A 25368-nucleotide genomic window follows, 5' to 3' on the forward strand; every position below is an offset into this window, starting at 1 on the left:
GAACACGGAACAAAATGTTTTTTGCTCAGTGTTCCAGCACAATGATCCTGCCTGAGGGGAGACAGTGACGGCTCTGTTGAAGCATCCTGGGGTCCAGGGAGCCCCGCTGGTCTTTCTAATTAGGGCTTTACCCTGTCAGTTTCGTGAATAGCCACTTCCAACCCAGATGCACATCACTACGTGTTGAGGATGCCCTCGCCCTGTACAAATCTGGGATGTCAAAATCCACAGCTGCCACCTGGACTCAACGTTCAATGAGCCACAGAAAACCAGCTGCAGGGAAGGTACACAGAACACTGGGGCACCACCGATTCCCTCTGAGTTGCGGCGTGCGAACTCTTAATGCCCTCATCTGTTGCTGGGGAGAGGCAACAGTGCACACACCAGCTTGAGGGGAGAACTCTATCACAAGATCATTACCAAGGTAGCTACGAGCATACATTTTAATTATCACATTTTGGGCAGTTAACATGCCCACTGGTTCAGCCATGCTGCTGAATGTCTCCTGTGACTAGAAACAGTAGCGTGATCTCCCAGCTGCGGCCTCAAGATTCCACACACACTTGTCTTGCCAAACTCCTTCCTTTTTTACAACTTTGTTTGGGAAAATGTGTATATGGTAAACCACCACAAACAAATTGGAAAGTGTATCAAAGGCATCCGTTTGCCTCCACTAAACCCAGTCCCAGGCTTGTTCGGTGTGACGGTTTTGTTTTGGAGAGGGAGTTCCTGCTATTGTATTTACTCATCACTCACCTCTACCGCAGAGGAATGAAGGATCCCAGGAGGTGTGTGAACATGAATGATGGAAGAATGGCCAGGATCCATCTCCAGGTTCTCCTGCCTCTCTCTATCCTGGCTTTAAGTCAATTTATTTTTGAGACAGGGAATGAGAGAGAACCCTAAGCATGCTTTGCACTGCCAGCGTGGACCCCGATGGGGAGCTTGAACCCACAAACCACAAGATCATAACCTGAGGCAAAGCCGGGCACTTAACTGACTGATTCACCCAGGTGCCTTTCTCTATTCTGGCTTTTTGAGAGCATGGGGAACACAGACCAGCTAAGCTGAGAATCCTTCACTGTCCTGATTACATTAAGTGCCCCTGCCCTGCAAGCTGCAATGTAGATATTTCCCCCAGTTCACCATGGGGACCAGAAGAATCTCTACCAGTTCCAAGAGGACAAAAATTTCCTCCCACAGCTGGAGTTACCTCAAGCAAGCCTCACAGGGCAGAACTACAGGGAGTGATTAAATGCAATGTCCTTTTGAGGTTTCTGGTGTTGATGTTGGATGCAGGTGACTGAAACCACATAGAGGTGCCTCTAGGTAAATCAGTCATCTTAAAGGCAACAAAACCAAATGGTCTTCTGATGACATTCATGATGTCAAAGAAAACAGAAAGCACTGGAGAAAACCTGGTCCCTTTGTTGGATTCTATATTCGGAAATTCCAAAATACTGCTTCACTAAAATTCTGACTTTGTGCTAGGAGAAAAAAAAAAAAAAAAAAGTATCCCAAGAGTCAGAAAAGAAAGAATATTCTTTCGGCAGCAGTAATGTCAATGCTAAATATAGCAGAGCAGATCCGCTATTTCAGATTCACAAACAGACTTTCAAATTCATATTATCCGTTATAGTAAACAAAAAAAGACTTTTCATTTTCCCTTCTAATAGAAAGAAGTGGCACGTAAAGTGAAAGATCAAGGAGTGAGAACCTCCATTTCCAGCAGAATAATAGCCTAAATATTCTGAACAATCCTCTGAACGAAACAACCAAAATGCTAAAATATTTGTTTCAAAAATCATTTTGAATGCATTGCTGAGCCTCTCAAAAAAGAAGTCTGTAGATGCCAAAAACAAAGTGAGACCAAAAATAAATAAATAAATAAATAAATAAATAAATAAATAAATAAATAAAAAAAATAAAATAAAATAAAATAAAACAAAACAAAGAAACCTTGTAAGATAAGCAAACATCAAAGCATATTTTCTCCTGGAGGGATTCTACCAAGCCCTGGAGACCTTGAGCTTCTGCTTTGAAGGCTGCAGGAGACCCGGGGAAGTGAAACACAGGGCTCACTCATGGTGGGGCATCCCCAAAGGTCTTCATTCTCAATTCACAGAAAGGGAGAGCAAGAACAACATTTTATCCCAAGTTCTCCCTATGAATATACACCTACAAGCAAATCTTCACATCCATTTGAATGTATGATCCATATCCGTTTGTGGCCCCCCAAATCTGAGGCAAGGGATACAGTCATCTCACATGCTAGCATCCTCAAATGGCAAACAGAAGCAAATATGAATGCTTTCTTAAATTAAGCGGCCTCAATTCCGTCCTTGAATATTTTCCACAGGTAAAATTCCACGTACAATGAGTGACTTACTGTAAAAAAATCACAAAGCAAACCAGGAAACAAAGCCCTGTGAGAGGCAACAGAAAGGAGAATCAGAAGAGCAAAGACTAGAGATTAATTTATGGAAATCATAGGACATAACTAAGCTGAACATCTCAAAAAATGAAATCAATTTGAGATATGAGCAAGGAATAAGCCCATAAAAGCAGACATATTGATGTGGAAATAAAATTTCTAGAAGTGAAAAATCTAATAATTGAAACTAAAAAGTCAGAGAGGAGGATGTTAAGTGGAGAGCCCAAGGGTGAGGAAACCCACTAACAGAAAAATAATAGACTGTTTTAAACAACCTTCTCAAGAAAACATGTGGAAAGCCACTGGAGAATGATGCTTCCACCCTATCCATACAAACAAAGGTTTTAAAAGTGCTCAACAATCCATTTATTCTAACTTTCCTTGACCCTATCAGAAGTCAAAGTCATAAGGCAGACAAATGAAGTGAATTCCAGAGTGTAAGTCCCCTGCAAGGATAGACACACAAAGTTTTTACCTTTGTTGGAGCACAAGAGGAAGAAAGCAGCTGCTACATTAGAAGTAAAATGTTAAGAAATTCCTGAAAGCCCTGTGTAGGATAGCTATTGACTAGAATCAATCGTACACAAGAGGAGTTCACCCTTACTTGCAAACTCTTCTCTTTGGATCAGTTGTAGAGTAGGAGAATAAGAAAAGTGCCCCCTGCACCACCACCCCCCCCCCCCACACACACACAGTGGAATAGGTCAGTTGAAGGTCAGTTGCTGCTGATGGACAGGGTAAAATACCACCTGCTTCTTTGGACCCTCTCCTACAAAGTAAGACCTTAAATTGCTGTGGGAGGACCAGCAGACGCTCTCACCCTCAGGACTCAGTACTCAGTGCTTCTGAGATGGGGGGAGGTGCAAAAGTTGTCTGCCCCTGGGGGTAGAAACAGAGTGTGGAGCCTAGGTTCTCTGTGATGCAGACAAGCTGGTGAGGGCTCAGGGTGGGGCAGGAACACTGAGCATTGCCCTTGCCCCTGCCCCTCCCCCTGCCCTGTAGGCTCTAAGCTAATTACAGGACAACAGCAACCACCACTGGAAGAAATGGAAGCCAGCCGCACACACTAAGAGTAATAAGAACAAAACCCACTCCTGATCAGATCCACGGCACTCCATCTTGACAGAAGGAGGCAGATCCATTACTGAATGTAAATAGTATGGATCTCATTCTCTACTATTCTCCCAAACCTATTGAATTCCTAACATTCAATAAACAAACAAACAAACAAAACCACTATCAGGAAATAAGCAGAAATAGGCTCAGAGAAGATTTAAATGCTAAAATTATTAAATAGGGACTTGCAAAGAAATATGATTAATATGTTAAAGGCTATCATGCAAAAGAAGGAAAATGTGAATGACCAGATGGGGAATTTTAGCCGGCAGAAGGAAACTGTAAAAAAAAAAAAAAAAAAAAAAAAAAAAAGACTCAAGAGGAAATTCTATAAATTTTTTTAAATTATATCAGACATGAATTCTCCTGGTGGGCATATCAGAAGACTGGACAAATAATGAAATAATCAGGGAGTTTAAAGAACAATGTATAAAATTACACAGATCTAAACAAGCAAGGTGGAAAGAAACAAACAAACAAACAAACAAACAAACAAACAAACAAAGAACAGAATAAATCATTCAAGAACTGTGGGACAACAATACAAAAGGGTCTCACATATATATAATGGGGTTTCCAGCATGGGAAGAGAGAATGAGGCAGAATACATATTTGAAGAGATAAAGACTGAAATTTTTCAAAACTTAATGAAAAATACATCACAGGGGCGCCTGGGTGGCGCAGTCGGTTAAGCGTCCGACTTCAGCCAGGTCACGATCTCGCGGTCCGTGAGTTCGAGCCCCGCGTCAGGCTCTGGGCTGATGGCTCAGAGCCTGGAGCCTGTTTCCGATTCTGTGTCTCCCTCTCTCTCTGCCCCTCCCCCGTTCATGCTCTGTCTCTCTCTGTCCCAAAAATAAATAAACGTTGAAAAAAAAAAAATACATCACAGACATAGGTAGCTCAGAGAAGTTTGAAATGATATGTGAATAATAGATACATACATATATACATCACACCTACATAAGTCATAGTCAAACTGATGGAAACCAAAGATAATGAGAAAATCTTGAGGGCAACCAGAAAAAAAGTAAAACATTGAAGAGGGAGACACAAAGATAAGAATTATACCATAGTTCCTGCCAGCCAACTATGCAGCCAGAAGACATTAGAGCAACATCTTTAATATACTGAAAGGAAAACAAAACCAAAAAAAACCTGTCAACCTAGAATTCCATACTCAGAAAAAAAAATTCAAAATAAAGGGAAATACAAAGACTTTTCTCATAAAAATAAAAGCTCAGAGAGTTATTGCCTGCCGTTATGCCAATAATACGAGAAGTATTAAAGTTCTTCAGAAAGGAAAAATTGCAGGTGAAAAATTGGATCTAAAATAAATAAAGTAGACCCAAAAGGGGGAAAATAAAAGAGATAATATCTGTTAGTTTCTTATGACTGCTATACCAAATTACCACAAACTTCGTGGCTTCAAATACCACCACAAACTACTTCTCTTATGTAGTTCTGAAGTCCAGAAGTATGGGTTCAGTGAGCCAAAGCCAGCGATGTGCCAGGATGATGCTCCTACAGGAGGCTCTAGGAAGGAATCCATTTCCTTGTCTTTTCTAGCATCTAGAGGTTCAGTCCTTGCATACCTGAGACCATGAACTTTTCCCCCATCTTCAAAGATGTAGCATCTTCTTTTTGTGCCTCTGTTTCTGCCCCATGACCTCTCTATTCACAATCTCCTTCTGCCCCTCACTTATAAATGTGCTTATGATGACATTTAGGCCCCATCCAAATAATCCAGTATAATCTCTTCATCTAGAGACCCTTGACTTAATAATAACTGCAAAATCTTTACCGTATAAGGTATCATTCACAGGTTGCTGGGATTAGGATATGAATATATCCTAATATATGGGGGGGGGGGGGGCATAGTCAGATTACCACAATATAAAAACACTTCCCACCTCATTTTATGAAGCCAGCATTATCCGAATACCAAAACCACACAATGATATTTAAAGAAAAAGAAACTATACAGATCAATATTCCTCATAAGTGTGGGGCAAATATTATCCCAAACAAATGGAGTTTTTATCAAAAAAGAGTACACTTATCTTGATGAGCACTGAGTAGTGTACGGAACTGTTGAATGACTGGATTGTACACCTGAAACTAATCTAACACTGCATGTTAACGATATTGGAATTAAGATAAAAAATGAAATAAAATAAAAATGCAAGTTTGGGTCAACAATTGAAAATCAAACAATATTCACCACATGAGCAGGTTAAAAACGAAAAATAATATGACCATTTTTGATAATTCTCTGCTTACTAAAATTGTAATTCAACTTTCTCAAGGATAGCTATTTAAAAAACCTACAAATAATACCATACTTAACGGTAAAAGACTAGTTTCCCTCTACAATCACAAGAACAAGTTATACTATCTCTTATCACCACTTCTATTAAATATTATATTGGAGTTCCTAGGCAATATTATAAGGCAAGAAAAAATTTTAAAATACAAAATAAACAAAAAGTAATAAAATTCTTTATTCACAGTCAACAGGCATGCCCTATATGCTAAAAATTTAAAAAGAAAAAAAAAACTATGCAAAAAGCTATTGGAAGTAAAAACGGTAGCAAAGTCACATGAATCAAAGTTGATACACAAAAAATCAACTGTATTTTCATATACTACCAATAAAAAATGAATTTTTTTGCCATAACCTCAAAGGTGAAATGGGAGGTACTTCTAAAAAATATATAGGGGCTCCCGGGTGGCTCAGTTGGTTAAAAGCATCCGACTTCGGCTCAGGTCATGATCTTGTGGTTGTTGAGTTTGAGCCCGGGGTTGGGCTCTGTGCTGACAACTCAGAGCCTGGAGCCTGCTTCGGATTCTATGTCTCCCTCTCTCTCTGCCCGTCTCCCACTTATACTCTGTCTCTCTCTGTCTCTCTCTCTCTCTCTCTCTCTCTCAAAAATAAACATTTTAAAAAATTAAAAATAAATTAAAAAATAATAAAAAAATATGTAAGAAGTTTATACTAAACACTGTATAACACTTAAAGAAATTAAAGAAGGCCTAAATAAACGGAGAGGCATATCACGTTCACGTGTAGAAAAAACACAATATTGTTAAGAATTCAATTCTTCGCAAATTTCAAAATCTCCGTAGCCTTTCTTAAAAAGGAAAAGAAAAAGAAGAATCTTAGTTCTTGATCTACACTTCATGATATAGACTAAAAACAACTTGATATATACTTAAATTTAAAACTTAAAACTATTTTAAAACCTTAGAATAAAAATTTTGTGATCTTGTTTTAGGCAAAGGTTTCTTAAGCTCAGTACTATTAACATTTTGAGGTGGGTTGGTGGCGGCTGTCTGTGCATTGTAGCGTGTTTAGTAGCATACTGGCCTCTACACTCTAGATGACAGTAGAAATCCTTCCAGTTGTGACCATTGTGACAATAAAAATGTCTCTAGACCAATTTTCTCCTGAGGAGAAAAATATATCCCCAGTCAATAACCACTAAGTCAAGTAAATATGTCTTATCTAGAATACATAAATCACTAACCCTAAGCACAAACAAAACCAAAAACAAAGCAAAACAAAAAAACAGTATTTTAAAAATCTCTACTCTTTAGGAGACACTTTTAAGAAAATGAAAATCAAGTCACAGATTGGATAAAAATATTTGCAAAGCACATATCTGATGAAGAATTTGTATCCAAAATAAATAATCGAACTCAATAGTAAGAAAAAATATTTGAAGAGACATTTCAATATCATTGATCACCAAGGAAACACAAAGTCAACTATCATGAAATACTATTTCATACCTATTAGACTGGAAAAAAATTAAAAATAAAAATACGAAGTACTAGCAAGGATACTAAGCAATTGAAATTCTCATACAATGTTGGTAGGAATGCAATACTTTGGAAGAACAACCACTTTGTAAAATAATGGGGTAGCTTGTTAGAAATTTAAACATACACTTAATTTCTTTACCCAATATAAATGAAAATATATATTCACAGAAATACCTGTATATGTGAATAGTAACTCTATTCATAGTAACAAGTCTGGAAACAGCCCACATGTCTACCAACTGAATAGATAAATGAACCATGGCCCATCCACTCAACAAAATAATACTCAGCAATAAAAAGGAATAAGCTACTGATACATGCAAACAATATGAATGAATCTCATGAGCATTATGTTAAGTGAAAGAAGACAGGACAAAAGACCACATATTCCATCTATATGGCATTCTGAAAAAAGGCAAAATCATAGGAAGAGAAATCAGTTCAGTAGTTAAGGCTACTCTTGCGTACCCCAAGAAACAGTTAGGAAAGAAGTAACTTCTCAAGGGAGGTTAAAGGCCCTACATTATGGGTGATAACAAGAACAGATGCAGGGATTCCACTTATTTCTTCAATAAATATTTAGTGTGCACCTGTTTTGTGCAGGGACTCTTGGTTCGTAGAGATACCATGGTGACAAAATACAGCAAACAGTCTGTGTTCTCATGGAGCCAACAGGGAGGGCCATGAAGAAAACAGAACAGGGTCACGTGATAAAGAGGCTCTGGATGGAGGAATAACTCTCAATATGGTGATCCAAGAAAGCAGATGATATATAATAAGAAGAAATCGACCATGTCAAGCTATGGAGAAAAGGTGTTCCATTCAGAGGGAACAGCAAATGCAGAGGCCCAGGGGAGTGTAGTTAGCTCACTGTTTTCAAGGAATAGAAAGATTCTTCTGGTTGGAGGATACTGAGTGACAAAGGAGTAAGATATAGGTGAGAAAGGTATGCAGTCTGGCAGAGGCAATAAAATTTCAATTTTACTAAAACTACAAAGGTTATTAAGGTTCACATGACCACATATGGATTCATACATTTGGAGAAATCTAGAACATATGAATTGTAGCATAAACAATTACTTTTACATATAGGGAATTGCATCTTGAAGATAAAGGATCTTCTCTCATTATTGCACAGTCGAAAGAGGTGGCAGATTACGAAGCTTAAGATTCATGGGCCACCTGAGTGGCTCAGTCAGTTGAGCGTCCGACTTCGGTTCAGGTCATGATCTCGCAGTTTGTGAGTTCGAGCCCTGCATTGGGCTCTGTGCTGACAGCTCAGAGCCTGGAGCCTGCTTCGGATTCTGTGTCTCCCTCTCCCTCTGCCCCTCCCCTGCTCATGCTCGTGCTCTCTCTCTCTCTCTCTCTCTCTCTCTCTTTCTCAAAAATAAATAAATATTTAAAAAAAAGATTCAGACGGGATAAATTGGAGCTCTAGCTCTTACTAATCACATGTCTTTCCAGGGCCTCAATTTTATCATCTAATAATGGAGATAATAAATACAATTCTGTTTTTTTCTTTACCTTGCAGAGCTGTTATATGGAACAATTAATCATATGGAAATACTCTGTAAAGAGTTAATTGCCTTAGCAGATATAAATTATTATACCTCATGAACATACTTCTAGAATAGAATGTTCTGTGATAGATTATGATTGATTCTGATACAATATATTACATGTTTCTGCCACAGTAACCACATATAGTCAACTTTTAGTATCCTTGCTAATTGAGAAAAATTTTCAGGTAATACAAAATTTATTTTATTTCCCTCTGAAATAGATTATATTTTATAGCATATTGGCTTTATAATTATATTTATCCTGAGTTCTTACATAATTTGCAGGCTTCTGAAAATGAACATTTCCAAAACTGAACTCATTATCCCTCCACAGCAGCCTTGTTCTCTCATATATGCCTTTGTTGGCATTATACTGTTCACCTATCACCCAAAGTAGAAATACTTCAACTCTGTGACCTTTATCCCTACTTCCAACCAAACACCAAGGCCTCTCAATTCTTAGACATCTCTTGTAAATTTAGACCCTTCCACATTTCCATAGACCTCTTCCTTGGAAACCACATCACCTGTTGGAAGATTAACAATTGCTATTATTTCTGGAGTACCCATGTGCCAGGCACTGTTCTAAGCCCTTTAAAATCTTTGGATTGCCCCAGGAAGAAGGTACTGGTTATGACTCACAATTTATAAATGGAGAAACCAAGGCACAGAATATTTAAGCACCCTTCCCAAGGTCAAGCTGATACATGGCAGAACCAAGATTAACCCCCCCCCCACCCACACACACACAGTGAGTCTGATTCTAGTCTAACTGCATAAAACCTCTTCTGTGTCAAGTTCTAGGTCACCTAACTTTCCCTCACCCTGGACTTCAGCTCCACATGACTGCCACAAAACTTTCTTCCAAAACAAGTCTGATCTTGTCATTTCTTCGCATTTAATAACATCCTATGAGCCCATTATTGCCTTCAGGAGACACTTCCTAACATGAAAAATAAGGGCCTTAACCACTTAGCCCAAATCACCTTTCTCATCTATCATCAGATCCCATAATCAACCTACAGTCCTGTAGTCCTGGTGCCCTGAGATTTCCACAGCGTTAGGTCCAGGCCCCCCAGCCTCTGCAAATGCTGTTTTTCTACTGGAGAAGATACTCCCCTATTTCTCTGCATGTGCCAGTCTGACTTCAAGATATAGATCAAATAGCACTCAAAATCAGTTTTATCACTATACAGTGGGCATAAGTATTCTCTTCCTCAACTCCCAAGGGAACTATGAGGACCAAGTGATATTAAGTAAAAACTTTGTAAGACCAAAGTACTTATGTGGTAGGGAATAAGCAAAGCTATTCAACTATAAGGTTTTACAGTCTTCCCCACTCCCTCCAACTGGCCTTGGAAGGAGTAAGATTCATTCATAGTCTTCCTTTTAGTGGACTGATGAGGCAAACATGGGAAGCCTAAAAGAGATATTCAACCAGTCAAAATGCCATAGAGTTTTGAGGGTTTGTACTGAAAAAGGAGGGGTTACCTACTATTTATGTATGTGCAGACTGATAACAGTCAGAAAGATGAGGACAACTTGTGGATGGTTTGGATGTGTTTTATATATTCCCTGTCATGCCTTCTTCTTTTTTTTTTTTTTTTTTAATTTTTTTTTTTTAACGTTTATTTATTTTTGAGACAGAGAGAGACAGAGCATGAACGGGGGAGGGGCAGAGAGAGAGGGAGACACAGAACTGGAAGCAGGCTCCAGGCTCTGAGCCATCAGCCCAGAGCCTGACGCGGGGCTCGAACTCACGGACTGTGAGATCGTGACCTGAGCTGAAGTCGGACGCTTAGCCGACTGAGCCACCCAGGCGCCCCTGTCATGCCTTCTTAAGAGAGATACAAATGGTTCTTCAAATGGTTTGGGGTTTCCTTTTTTTTTTTTTTTTTTTTTTTTTAAAGAAAAGCACTATGTGTGAGCCCTGGGAAGCTGTGGTGGTGGAGTGAGATCACCTCACATCCAGAGCCATACAAAGGTTACACTCTGCCCTTTTAGGGTATGATAAATGCAGGGTGGAGGGGTCTCCAATTGCAAGTTTTTATTTTATTTTATTTTGCAATTCCAATTATTTAATTTTGAGAAAGAGAGCAGAGGCACTCGAGTAGGGGAGGGGCAGAGAGAGAGGGAGAGAGAATCCATGCTGTCAGCCCAGAGCCCGACGCGGCACTTGATCCCACGAACCATTGAGATCATGACCTGAGCTGAAATCAAGAGTCAGATGCTTAACCAACTGAGCCACCCAGGCGCCACTTTAGGTTTCTGGCTGAGGTTTCTGTGAAAGCCATGTCAATATAAGACCACCATGCAGATGGGATTTAAATAGCTCCCCGCTGTGGGTGTAAGTCCCCCTTTGATCCCACCACACAGGCAAATGGTCTCTTGTCTCTGCTTGCAATGCACTTTGTTTATCCCCCTGTTCTGGTATACCTTGCTGTATCACAATGTCCTGTTAACATGACTTACACATACACACACATACCTTCCCTGGAGAATGAGAGTGCCTCAACAAGGATTAAATAATATTTACCTTCATATTCCTAATATCTTCCATGCTTCCCAGCCCTGGTTGCCTGGAGAGATGCAAATCCCAGGACAAGGAAAAGGCACAGCTCACTTTCTCCAATTCTAATTCCTCTTATTAAAAGTGTCCACAGAGAGAAGTCTTTATGTTCTTGTAGCCCCTTTGTTAGTTCTAATATTCGTCAGAAGTCCACGCTTTACAGAAAAGGAAAATAAGAGGATTTCACCAGGCGACAAGGGGTCTGAGGTCTAGGGCCACCTCAGCCAGCGAGGGTCTCTAGACAGATCCGGCCATGCCCCGAGCTTCAGTTCCTCAACTGAGGAATTGGGGCTCGATGATCTTTATGGATTTTTAAACTCTAAAATTCAGGGCTCCCTTAGTAATACTGGGCCCTACATGCCTCTGGCAGGGGGCCGCAATGGGGGTGGAGGCCAAAAGTAAACAAATAAACAGAAAATTCTAGAAGTGAGAGGTGCTCACTTCACTAGAGTTTCTGTTTTCTTTGGACCACTTCTGTCGCTTCTCGATCTCCTCAGCAGAAAGCTCTGCTCTTCATTCCTGATCAGGTGTCTCCAGGACAGACAAAGGCAAAATGATTTGCAAAGAAGCCAAAAGGGGAATTCTGTAACTGTGTATTTTTCCACTCCGTTCTAATTTAAAACCACTTACAAGTGACAACTCCCAACCTGAGGCAGGTGCCTCCTGGTAGCTCATTATACCCTGGGGACCCCATGTAAATCTTTTTTTCTGAGAACAGCTATTGTCTTCCAAGGAAAAGCTTTTAGCATAATGGCAGGCTGAATAGAACATTGCTTTTGTGAGAATATTTTTAAGAAAAAGAAAAAGAGAAAGGTATTCTTTAGTAACTACAAATGTAGCTTCCTGCCTCCCCCACCTCAGGCCTCCTGGAAAGAACTGTGTGTGAGCCCCTGTGGTAGAGTGATGTCACCTCACCTCCCGAGACATACAAAGGTTACGCTCTGCTCTTTTAGGGTATGATAAATGCAGGGTGGAGGTGTCTCCAATTGCAAAAATAGCAGGTCCACCCCCTCCCATCCACCTTTGTTGTCTCCTGACTTCTCACAAGTCAGTGAGTCAGGCGGTGACAAGTCACTTCAAGAATGAGAGTTTCTAATAAGAGAACGGCATTTTCCCTCAGAAGATGCCCACAAATTAATTCCTCCTCTCAGGTAACTCTTGAGAACAGTCAAGACAATATTGTTACAGGGGGAAATATGTCCAAAGGGGGAAAAATAATTGGCAATAAAGCCCCCGAAAAAAAAATGAAGCATCCATCACAGAGATGTAGCCCCCCAAACTAAAAAGGGACCCAACTTCCTCAGGACTGAAATGGGATTTAGAATATGAGGTTATGGGGGATGTGTGGAGAAAATGGAAGTCAACAAAATGGCGGTGGGCTTTAATAAGCAGCATGTCCTGTCTGTGTGCCTTTCTGGGGAATATCCCAGGGAAGGGCAGATCCCTAAGGAGGGGGCCACCCTGGAACTCTGGGCTAGAGGCCTGGGGTCTCTTTGCTGAGCCACCACTTACCACCCTGGTGGGTGCAAGCTGGTTATTTACCTTTAGTGAGCCTTAACTTTGCTGTCTGCAATATGGGGAGAATGACAAGAGTCTGTGAGAGCACACTTAGCCCTTCTGCAAGAAGCAGAAAGGAGGCCTGGTTTAGGGGGATGGCTGAGCCTCAGAGACCCCAGAACCATTCTCCTCTCTGGGCTTCTCACCCTCATCCACTGGGGTTTGAGTAAACAATGACCTTCAGTTCATGGGGTGCCTGGGTGGCTCAGTCGGTTACACGTCTGACTCTTGGTCATGATCTCACAGTTCGTGAGTTCAAGCCCCACATCGGGCTCTGCGCCTCTCTCTCTGCCCCTCCCCCATTTGTGCACACATTCATTCTCTTTCTCTCTCTCTCTCAAAATAAACATTAAAAAAAACAAATGACCTTCAGTTCAAATCCAAAAAGCAAACAACACACACACACACACACACACACACACACCATCCCTGATAAGCACATAAACTTAAGAAAATATGAGTTCTCAACTCTCTACTTAGAAGTTGCATATTCTGAGCATCTACTAAAGTACCTATTAACACATAACGTATTAAGGATTTAACCATGCAAAGTATAATCATGCCAGAACACCATTAGCCAATGGAGCCTCGTCCCAGAAAGCACTAGAAACGACTTCCTGGATCAACCTTGCCTTCCAAACCTATCCCCAGACCTGCTCAGGTGATGCCTTCTGCTCCAAACTGATGGAGCCCCCACTCCATTCTCCTGGACACTGTTCACTCCTCACTCACACTCTGCTCTCCAAATCCCAAAGGTCTGGGGTTCCTTTGACATCTGGAATCCTTCCAGTCAGGAAGGGCCCGGACCTGCTAATTCCCAGATACCTCATCCACCAGGAGCCTAAAGCTAGAATGAGCTGTATGTCCTTTTGTAATGGCTCCTTTGATCGTCAGTTTCTCATCAAGCCTGTCTCCTCTGTAATGATTTCAGGGACAATCTCTCAGAGAACGACCCTGCTCATTGTCCCACTGAAAAGGGCAGACAGTGACTTTGCTCTTGGAGCTCTGCCAGCATTTTGGCTCTGAGGGCTCAGGTCTCTCTGAGGACCACTGTCAGCACCCATCCTCAATTCTCCAGACACCCGTAAAAGATCCACCAGGGAAACTGGGCTACCACTAAGCTGAAAATATAGTTATCAAGAAAATAAGGCTAATTATATCCAGTAAAATACCTTTTTATTTATTTCTAAAAAATTTTTTTAATGTTTTTATATATTTTTGAGAGAGAGAGAGAGACAGAACATGGGTGGGGGGAAAGGGCAGAGAGAGAGAGAGAGAGAGAGACAGAATCTGAAGTAGGCTCCAGGCTCTGGGCTGTCAGCACAGAGCCCAACGTGGGACTTGAACTGATGAACGCGAGATCATGACCTGAGCTGAAGTCGGACGCTTAACTGACTGAGCCACCCAGGTGCCCCTATTTTTTTAAATTTTTTAATGTTTATTTATTTTTGAGAGACAGAGAGAGCACAGCAGGGGAGGGGCAGGGAGAGAGGAAGACAGAATCCAAAACAGGCTCCAGGCTCCGAGCTGTCAGCACAGAGCCCAACATGGGGCTCAAACCCATAAACCATGAGCTCATCACCTGGGCTGAAGTCGGACACTTAACTGACTGAGCCACCCAGAAGCCCTGGAAAATATCTTTTTTAAAAAAATGCTTTCGAAATATACATCAAATCACATTATCCTTCTAGGAGACTCTCTGGAGCCCAGACCCCTGGAAGGAGTAAAAGTAATCAATAAATTGTCCTTCATAATCTCTAGTCCGGGACTTTTGGACCAGGGAACCAGTCTCAAGCAAGGGACCTACCTTCTCCCTGGGCCCCAGAGCCACGCTGTTACGTCTTAGGTTTCTGAAAGAAGACCAAAGTGATAACCCTACACAGAGGAAAGAACATGTTCCGGTGGACAAAATACCTCCTTATGAGGAGTGAGGGTCAGCCACTGCACTAGACACTGGCCAAATCCCAGCTAGATACTCTGAAACTGGCCTGGCCCCGGGGGAGGGAGGAAGAGGGTGAGACCACTCAAATTCACCTGGATGGAGGCCTGCAGGCAGGACAGCCTTGAGCTCCTTTGCTATTTTCCCATTCTAAAACAATGCATCACATTTTGTGGTTGAAAGGAAGTTAAGTGGTTTTATTACTGATTTACAGACATGGTTAATTGCAATTTAGAGGGCAGGTGGTATTTATATTGTGCTGGATATTTCCTTTCTCAGAAACACAACATGGCATGTATCTGTATATACATATCGCAACCTGCTGAGAAAATTGCTTCTTCTGCAGCCCAGAATCCGTAGCCCATAGTCTGAGACTATTCCCAGCACTGCAGCCCAGCCACGCAATCTCCACTCTGTACGGGGATCTGAGGAGTCTGAATCTTCTCCCTCCACCCCCAGCCCCACCTTCCTGCCACAGCATCTGAAACATCCACCATGGAAAGGCTTACACTGAGTTGGGAAAGGAAAATGAAATTCACCGTGAGCCGGAAGAGGGTAATACATCTAGTTGTGGTCCACTCAGTGTGACTTGCTTTAACAACTAAGCTGGCTTCTAATAATGTGAGGACACAAGACAGCGAGGAGGGAAAGTTCTGGTTTTGAGTGGAACCTGAATGTAATGCTGAACACCTGCTTGAATGAGTGTTCGGACATCTGTTGGGTGTATGGACTCTGCAATCAGAGTAACAGAATCGGAAACCTGGCACCACCATGGACCAGGGTAGTTAACTCCCCTTAGCCCCATTTACGTCATCTGTAAAATGGATGACTTCAACCACCATCACAAAAGATACCAACCAGCTGCATCGTCCATACAAACAAGGCTCCGTACGGGCACCTGGGTGGCTCAGCTGGTTAAACATTCGACTTTGGCTCTGGTCAAGATCTCGCGGTTCGTGAGTTCAAGCCCCACATCAGGCTCTGTGCTGACAGCTCAGAGCCTGGAGCCTACTTCGGATTCTGTGTCTCCCTCTCTCTCTGACCCTCCCCCCCACCTCTCAAAAATGAATAAACTTCAAAAAAATTTTTTTAAGAAAAATAAAAAGATAAAGACTCTGTACTACCAAAGTAGGTTACAACTCATCTTGCATGACTTGGCAATAGAAGATGCTAGCATGGTCAGGACACTAGCTTCTGTCACATTTTTGCTGATGACCTCAGATTAGTCCCAGGCCTGCCTCCAGAATTTGCAGGGCCCGCAAAATGAAAATGCAGACCCCCATGTTCAAAACCTTTTTAAGACTTGAAACAAAGTCCATGGCCCTTCTAAGCATGGGCTCTGAGCGACTGTGCAGCCGGCACACCTATGAAGAATAGCTCTCATTAGTCTTTTCTCATCGAGCACAGCCCTGGCTTCCTCAGGGTCCAGCTCAAGGACTGTCATTTGCAAGTCTATCGTGTCAAAAGGAAAGTGAACAGCATGCTTTCCACCATCACATGGGTCTTCCCCATGCCTGCCTGGGCTACCTCTTGAGATGAACAACAGCTGACATATCAGCACATGTTGAAGAGAGAAAACTGTAATGACACACGAGAGAATGCACTTAGGATCTCTAATCTTACGCCGCAGACAGAAACCAGCCTCCTTTGATTCATATAAAGGTGCTTAAAGGTGCTTTAAGATTTCTTTTTTTTTTTTTAACTGAACTATTTCAGAGTGTCAAATTATTCAGGGACCTTTGCCATGTCTCCAGTCCTCTCCTTAAAGCAGGAATGATCTTTCTAGTTATGACACCAACCAAAGCACCTGTGTCAGCATATGAAAAACTGAGAGAGCAGAGGCAATCCATCCCATAATCGGACATTGGGTCCTGCCCAGCTCCTATTTAGAAACTGACACTTCAGAACACAGGCTCACATAAATCCACTTTCTTACATAAATTATTGTTTGGCCAAGGTTGCACTAGAAAAACTGCCGTCTCTAACTTCCAAGAACGGCTCACATGCGAGCGGAGGACTCCGTGACTGTTGCAGAAACTGCTCTTAAATTCATAAAACACGTAAGAGAAGTTTTTGGAAAATCCCTTATTATTCATGAAAGCCTTTTAGGGCTTCATTAATTCAGATGGGATAATCAGTTGTTGATTAGCCAGGTTGTTAAGCATCCATTGTCAGATGTTGATGGGGTGTGAGAAATTACATTTTGCATCCACCAAAGAGTCACCTGAACACAGTTAGCACTTCATCAGGTAAGGTTGCATCTTCTGGGGATAAACTGGCCAGATTTTTACTCCCCAGTCTTTTCTTCCATCTCACAAGGTTTTCTGTATTGCAAAGCCCTCCTCATTCTGTTTGGTGGTTTATCTTGCCTATCTAAGGTCTAAAATATGTCAGAAGCCAACTTTGAAAGCTAATTAGTTACAGGTAAGTCAGATTTGTGCTCAGGGCTCTAATGTTACAGGGGCACTTTGTGTGTGTGTGTGTGTGTGTGTGTGTGTGTGTGTGTGTGTGTGTGTCTGTCTGTGTGTGTGTGTGTGTGCACGCGTGCACATCTGCATGTGTTGGTTTGGTCTGACGGTTCTTGGCTAGAGCCTCTTCCATATTGTCAGCCCTTCAGATCCAAATGGTGTTCAAGTCCTCAAGAGGATTCTTCAGCAAGGGCTCCATCCACTTCCTTCCTTCCCAGCCCTTGTCTGGCCGTGGGAGCAGTATAAAGGCAGTGAGCATGGGGAGGACAGGCCCTGGATTCAAGGTTGGAAAATGTGACTCCAGTCCTGGTTCTGTTTTAGGAGAGGAAGTGACTGTCACCAGAAAACTGTTCTCAATTCCAGCAAGCCTTCATCTCCCTGACAATTTTCAGTTTATTTTTTTCTCCCTTTAACAACAGAGCAACATTAACATTTATTCTTTGTGCTGTGCCAAGAGTTGGAAATGCATTTCTATAAACATAAACTGGTCCTCAGACCTTATGGAGCTTCTGATCTGAGGGACAGGAAGCTTCCAAGGCTGTGAGGACACCCCATAATCACCAAATCTTCAAAGGAGGTCGTTTGTTTTTTACTCACGGAACTGTTCCAGGTGGTCAGCACTATCAGACTCGGGCATGGCTGTGATGGTCACCAATGGACATGAATTCCCTCCCAGAGTCTGGCAGAGAACATCCTGGCGGAAGTATACTTGCTTGGGGTTCACACTTTTTTCCAGGATGTCAAGGTGAGTCTGGAGCAGAGACGAGGCAGAAGTGATTGTTATTCATGAAATATTTTTGACAACCACAATAGAAAACAGCAGCAAAGCTTATATTCATGTAACTCCCTACAGGCTGGAAGTACTTTTGTTCACTTAATGTGCCCGATATCAGGCATTAAGTGATTAAAAAGGGGGCTATTCCTACTAGCTAGGAGTTCAGGGAAGCTGAACAGGAAACAGTTTCTGCACATGTCCGCACCAAGGATATCTGTTTCCGAATGGTACTGAAAGCAAGAGGGCAGGGCAGACAGCAAGCCTCTCATCACTAAGGCATATAAAGAATGTAGCTGCCACGAAAATAGAGCACACCCAGGGCACTATGAGACAGAGAGCTGCAGCGGCGCAAGGAACATAAAGAGCATTGTGACCCATCGGAGGACAGTACAAAGCACAACCCAGGGTGGAATTCGAGGTGAAGAGAACAATGACCTGGTAGTGATTAATTTTCCCTACCCTACCTTCCCATTCAAGCACTCATTTAAAACACAGAAAGACACAGAAATGGAATAGTCATTGAAACTAACACTCTTGGTCAACAATCTTTAAGACCTCTGACCATATTTTTGCCAGCTCGAACTGTGGGACTAATCAGAAAGAGGTGAAGAGACTTCCTCCCATCCACACAACGTATCCTGACAACGGCGACATAGTAACCTCAGTAACCAGAGGGAGAAGCTGTCCCCTTCAGCACAAGACCATCAGTGTACAAAAATTATCCTTCCAGCTGAAAAGCTCAAGTTTTCACCACAATCAAGTTGGCATCAGGGCCAAGGAGAAACTGGCCACCTTGTTCTTTTGAGAAATAACAAAAGAACATGATAATAACATGAAACAAATATGAATCCTATGAAAATATGTATAAAATATTCATAAAAGATATTATTAAAAGGGAGTAGTACCTTCAAAAGTAAAGGGTGTGTTTGTGTGAAAAGCATTCACTGTGGAAGTGGTAGGCAGACAAGTGGCTCCCCCAAAGATCCATGCTCTAATGTCTGGAATCTATAAATGTGTTACCTTCCGCAGCAAAAGGGACTTTGCAGATATATTAAGGATTAAATTCTACTTGAGATACAGATTTTCTACTGCATTATCCAGCTGGGGCCAATCTAATCACAAATACTTAAAAGCAGGGAACTTCTCCCATCTGCAGAGAGCCAGAGACAGCAGCACGAGGACTCAGGCTGTCATTGCTGGCTTTGAAGATGGAGGAAGCGGGTCAAAAGCCAAGGAACATGATGTCCTCAAAGAGCCAGAAAAGGATTCTTCTCCAAGAGCCTCCAGAAGGAACATAACCCCAACACCTTGATTTTGTCCTAGTGAGACCCATGTTGAACTTCTAACCTAAGAGCTATAAAGCAAAATAAAACAAAAGCTTATTATTTGAGCCACCAAGTTTGGGACAATTTGTTAGAGTAGCAACAGAAAATTAATATACAAATAAAGAAGAAAAAGACTTGTCTAAATTAAGTAAAAATTTTAACATCTGCGTAAAAGTAGACTAAAACCTATTTTACCCCATTGAAATATCTGAGTTGCAAGGAGAAAGAAAAAGTCCAAAGGAAAGAAAAGATTACCAGATGACTCAGTATGACCTTTCCTCTAGCCTCAGGAATAGCTGAAAATGTGACCCTGAGTCATACTTTCTTTACAACTGAAACCCCAAATCATCTACCTCCACATAGCCTACTGACTTTATTATCCCCTGTCTGCCTCAACATAACTTTACTAGTCTAGGAAAGTCTTGCCCAGGAAAATATAAATCACAAATAAATTTATTGTTCATTCCAGGAACATCTCATCAACTCTTCAACAGAAAGCAACAACTGATTCTTTGATTCAAGATGCATGGAGACCCTGTCCTCATGATTCTTGCCTTACAGTGTCCCCCAATCTTAAACCACTGTGTCATGATCTTTACCCAATGCTAGTCAAGCCCCCACATTAAAAAAAAAAAATTTATTTATTTGAGAAAGAGTGCATATGCACACACCAAGTGGTGGAAGGGCAGAGAGAGAGGGAGAGAGAGAATCCCAAGCAGGCTCCATGCTGTCAGTGAAGAGCCCTAAGCAGGGCTCTAATCTACAAATGTGAGATTATGACCTGAGCCAAAATCAAGAGCTGGCGCTCAACCAATCGAGCCACTCAGGTGCCCCTGAATAACCTTCTTTTAATAAGATTTAAAGACTTAATAAACATCTCACCTTTTCCCTACCCCTTTTGAGATATTATCAAGACCCTGTCACATTCTTCCTTGTGAAGTATATTAGTTTTCTCTCGCTGCTATAACAAATTGTCACAAATTTAGTGGGCTAAGGCAACACAAATTTATTGCCTTATAGTTCTGGAGGTCAGAAGTCCAAAATGGACCTTACTGGGCAAAAGTCAAGGTGTTGGGAGAATTACACTCCTTCTGGAGGCTCTAGAGGATAATTCATTTCCTTGCCTTTACCAGAATCTAGAGGTCACCTGTGTTCCTTGCCTCATGGTGCCTTCCTCTATCTCCAAAGCCAGGGATCCATAATTCCCACCTCTGCTTTCATGGTCACATCCCCTCCTCTGACCCTGACTCTTCTGTCTCATTCCATCATGTTTAAGGACCCTTGTGATTACACTGGACCCAACCTGATAATCTAGGACAATCTCCCCATCTCAAGACCCTTAACTCAATTACACCTGCAAAATCTCTTGTACTCCATAAAGTAACGTCATCACAAGTTTCAGGGATTAAGATGAGAACACCTTTGGCAGTTGGGGGGGGGGGAGCCATTATTCTGCCCAACACACAAAGGGAAGCAATAAACTCAGATTTCTCTTAGAAACAGGTTGCTCTGGTGATATTTCTGGGACCAGAATTTGACACAGTATTAAGTAAAAGAATTAGAAGGAGCATGTCTATCCCAGATTCAAGAGAAGAATTCAACTGAGGCCCATGTACCCAACCAAACCTTTGTACTTCATTCTTGTGATTGTTCATTGAGTAAAGAGTACCAGATATTTTTGAGATGCCCTGCACTGTTGACAGGGAGACAGTCACACCCCCCCAGAGGAGACAAGGTAAGTAACAAAGTGTACATACACAAACACACGTAAACCAAAAGGTGTATGCAGATAGCTAGGTATGAACATGGAAGAAACCCTAGGGTTGATGGTTTTCCTAGGCTATGATCAGCTTCATCTCTCAAGACCACACATGTCCCTACTTAAGAGTGACTAGGGCAAAAGAAGCCATGCCTGGAGTCTAGAGACCTTCACTGAGCCCTTTCTGTGTATGTTGTGTGGTTGTTTGTGTCCTTCTCAAGGATGAGTCAGCTTGGCTCTGGTAAAGCCTAGTCTTGTGTGTTTGCCAATCTAACTAAAATCAACACCACTGCACCTTATTGAGAAGAATGGGGGGTTGCACCCTACAATGAAGATTATTTTTAAGTAGTAGGCATGTGCATTTGTGTGTGTGTGTGTGTGTGTGTAGATAAACCTATAAATGCACATAAATGTACATGCAAAAAATTATCCTTGGGTCTTACTTCCTTCTGCAACACTAGATGCCAGAGGAAAAGGATTACTGCTTAGTGTTTGACAGTAGAAAGGATTGTTACCCAGTGAACCTACAACCAGCCAAGTGTTTGCTCACGTGCATATGTGGTACATTCACATGTGCAAAAGCTCGAAAGCACATCACCTTATCTTTCCTGAAAATAATAAATGGAAGACATACCGCCCCAAAATCAAACTAAGAAACGATATAATAGGACAGTCCAGTTACACAAGGCTTGAGTCTACACAACAATTGAAATATGGTTACTATGTAATACAAACATAAAAGACAAATATAATAATACAAATATAAAATAATAATACAATTACATGAAGCAAATATAAATATAATACAAATGTAAATATATACAAATATAATAATGCCACCAAAAAATAATTATATAGGGAGAAAATACAGATTATCAAATCTTAATATCATCTGATTTAAAATGAAATTAAAAAGAGATGTGCAAGGGAAGAATTAAGTAAAACAAAATATGAACTTTTTAAACTTTCAGACATAGTGATATTATATAATCTTTAAAAATGGAAAGGTAATATATCGAGATGACTAACAGGGTAGGCTCTTGCGTCAAACTGCCTAGGATCAAATTTGGGCTGTGGGTTCTGGAAAAGTTATGTAAATTCTGTATTAGCCTCTTTGTGACTCAGTTTTCTCATCTTTCAAATGTGTATAAAAATACCCACCTCAATCAGTGGTTGCTACTTAACCATATGCTGTATGTGAAAAGTGCCTGTCATATAGGAAACACTCAATTTTACTTGTTATTTTTGATAGAGAAGTAAAAGTTCAAATATGTTTTTATTACTAATTTATTGGTCTATTTTTTTTAATTTGAGGAAGAGAGCATGTGAGCAGGGGAGGGAGAAAGAAGGAGGGAGGGGGAGAGACAGAGAGAGAGAGAGAGAGAGAGAGAGAGAGAGAGAATAGGCTCCATGCTCAACACAGAGCCCAAAGTAAGGCTTGATACCATGACCCTGAGATCATGACCTGAGCCAAATTCAAGAGTCAGACGCTCAACCGAGTCACCCAGACAGCCCCAAATATGTTTTTTTAAGAACAAAAAGGGAAACACTAGTTGAATTATAAACACTAAAGAGAAAAAAAATATGAGAGAAAATATGATCGGTCCATGTTGTATAAGAAAGAGACAGTGGGGAGGGAAAAAGAGAGAGAAAAAGAGGAAGGAAGGACAGAAGGAAGAAAGAAAGGAATGAAAGAAAGAAGGGGAAGGGAAGGAAGGAAGGGAGAATGGGAGAGGAAGGGAAGGAGGGAGGGAGGGAGGAAAGAAGTAAAAAAGGAAGGGAACAAGGGAGACAGAAAAGCAAAGAAGCATGGAAAATAGCATAAAATAAAAGTGACAGAAGTAACACCAAAAATTGTTATAAGTAAAGATTAAACATCCTTATTAAGTGACAAAACCTTTCAGATTCATTTTTTTTTAATCCCATTGCATACTGTATATAAGAAGTACTTTCAGAGAAAGAAAAAAATACATAATGTGTATGAAAATACTCCTAAATTATCTATTTTGTTTGCCTCCACTAAAATATTTTAGGACAGAAATACTGAAACGTAAAGAATAAGCAAATATAAATTAAAGCAGGCACGGTGATAGTAATATATGACAAGTCATATTTAAGACCACGTACATTAAAAGGGATTTAAAAATCTTATTTTGATAAAGGGCAAAATTCACAATGAACATATAAAACTCATAAATCTTAAGAATCAAGTAACATAGACTGAAATATATAATGCAAAAACAGAAGAAGGAGAAAAATAGTACAATGAGTGGGAGAGTCTTTAAGAAAGTGTTGAATAAATCATTTCCACAAAAATAATGATATACAGCATTTGAACAATACTGTTTTTATAGGTAAATGTCAAATTTTGTCTTTACAGAGAGCATTATTTTTTTCTTTTTCTCAAACATCCTTGGAACTGTAACTAAAATTAATCATATACAGGGCCTTTTAAAAATTCCCTAAATTGGGGTGCCTGAGTGGTTCAGCCATTTAAGCATCCAACTCTGGATTTTGGCTCAGGTTATGATATCATGGTTTGTGAGTTCGAGCCCCATGTCAGGCTCTGTGCTGACAGAGCAGAGCCTGCTTGGGATTCTCTCTCTCCCTCCCTCTCTGCTTCTTCCATGTCTCTCTCTCTCTCTCAAAATAAATAAATAAACTCTAAAAAAATAATGTAAAAAATAAATACATAAAAATAATTTTTTAATTAAAAATAAAAATGCCCTATAGTTTCCCCCCAAAAGTAGAAATTGTACCAACAACATTATCTGACAATTCAATGAAATTAGGCATATGTAAAAATGGTTTGAAATACAGCAAAAGTCAAACTGTTAGGGAATAGAACAATATCCTCCTGAAAGAAGGCTCATGGAAGAAATTCATGTATGAAAAGGAAAATCAATATTAAATCAGTGTAATTAAAGTCCTGGTAAGAGAAATGGACATCTGGTCTCCTGGGAAAGATGGCACAGGACAAGAATGGAAATGTCCCTTTCAGAATGCCAGCCATGTCTTGCCATCCCAGTAAAGGGAAATTGTAGAAATTTAGTTAAAAGAATGAATACAGTTGTGAGTTCAGATGATACTCTCTGATCATAAACAAATTCTTCTAATCACTTTCATAAGTTGCTGGGTGAAAGCTGCTCCCAGTATTGGTTATTATTGAAATCTGGACGGAGCAAAACCCATCTCATGATTACTCTCAACATTCCAGGCCCCCAAACTGGGAAAGCAATATTCTCTTCTGCAGCATCTCCCCAAAATGTGTTCTGCAGGATGTTACTAAGTGCTGGGGGGTGGGCAGGGAGGTGGAGGGATGGGAAATTCACGGCCAAAGCACCCGGAACATGGTGAGTTAAAATGATAACATTTTCATGGCTGCAGAACTTTTCAGATTCTTTAAAACAATATCATCCTGGGGCACCTGGATGGCTCAGTCGGTTAAGCGTCAAACTCTTGGTTTTGGCTCTGTCATAATCTCATGGTTTCATGAGTTCGAGTCCTACACCAGGCTCTGCACTGGCAGCGTGGAGCCTGCTTGGGATTTTCTCTCTGCTTCTCTCTCTGCTCCTCCCCTACTTGTGCTGTCTCTATCTCTCTCAAAATAAATAAGTAAACTTAAAAAAAATAAAACACCAATATGCACTGTAAACTTAGTAGAAAAAGTAGCGAACAGTGTTTCATGAATTTAAGTGACCAATAAATTCTTTTTCTCTAAAGATCACAGGATCCTGGAATGCTATAGAATATGCTTTGGAAAACATGGTCTTTGCTGAACTGCTTCTATGAGGATTTTTTTGTTTGTTTGTTTGACATTTCATTATGGCTACAAGGGTCCTCATAGGCATGGGGGAGCCTTCTCAACACAAGAACTGACCATCGTTCTGCGATGTCACAATGTTACAAATAGGCCACAGCTCTTTGGTGTCTGATGCCAAATCTAAAAAATAATAATAATAATAATAAAATCTAGATTTTATAAATCATGTAACCTGCTTCCCAAAGCAGATTTGGAGGCAGGTTGGTCTACTACAGA

General features: G+C 40.9%; 1 protein-coding gene across 2 annotated transcripts in view; it reads right to left on the reverse strand.

Annotated features, from left to right (window-relative positions):
* AGBL1 (AGBL carboxypeptidase 1) overlaps window positions 1-25368 on the reverse strand; it is an 843774-nt gene that overhangs the window by 622217 nt on the left and 196189 nt on the right. For both annotated transcript variants that reach the window (XM_045448714.1, XM_045448713.1), the window contains exon 17: window positions 18068-18221. In XM_045448714.1, coding sequence (XP_045304670.1) covers window positions 18068-18221 — 154 coding nt within the window. The remainder of the gene's footprint in view (window positions 1-18067; window positions 18222-25368) is intronic.

This window comes from Leopardus geoffroyi, chromosome B3, assembly GCF_018350155.1.
Source record: "Leopardus geoffroyi isolate Oge1 chromosome B3, O.geoffroyi_Oge1_pat1.0, whole genome shotgun sequence".
Taxonomy (NCBI): domain Eukaryota; kingdom Metazoa; phylum Chordata; class Mammalia; order Carnivora; family Felidae; genus Leopardus; species Leopardus geoffroyi.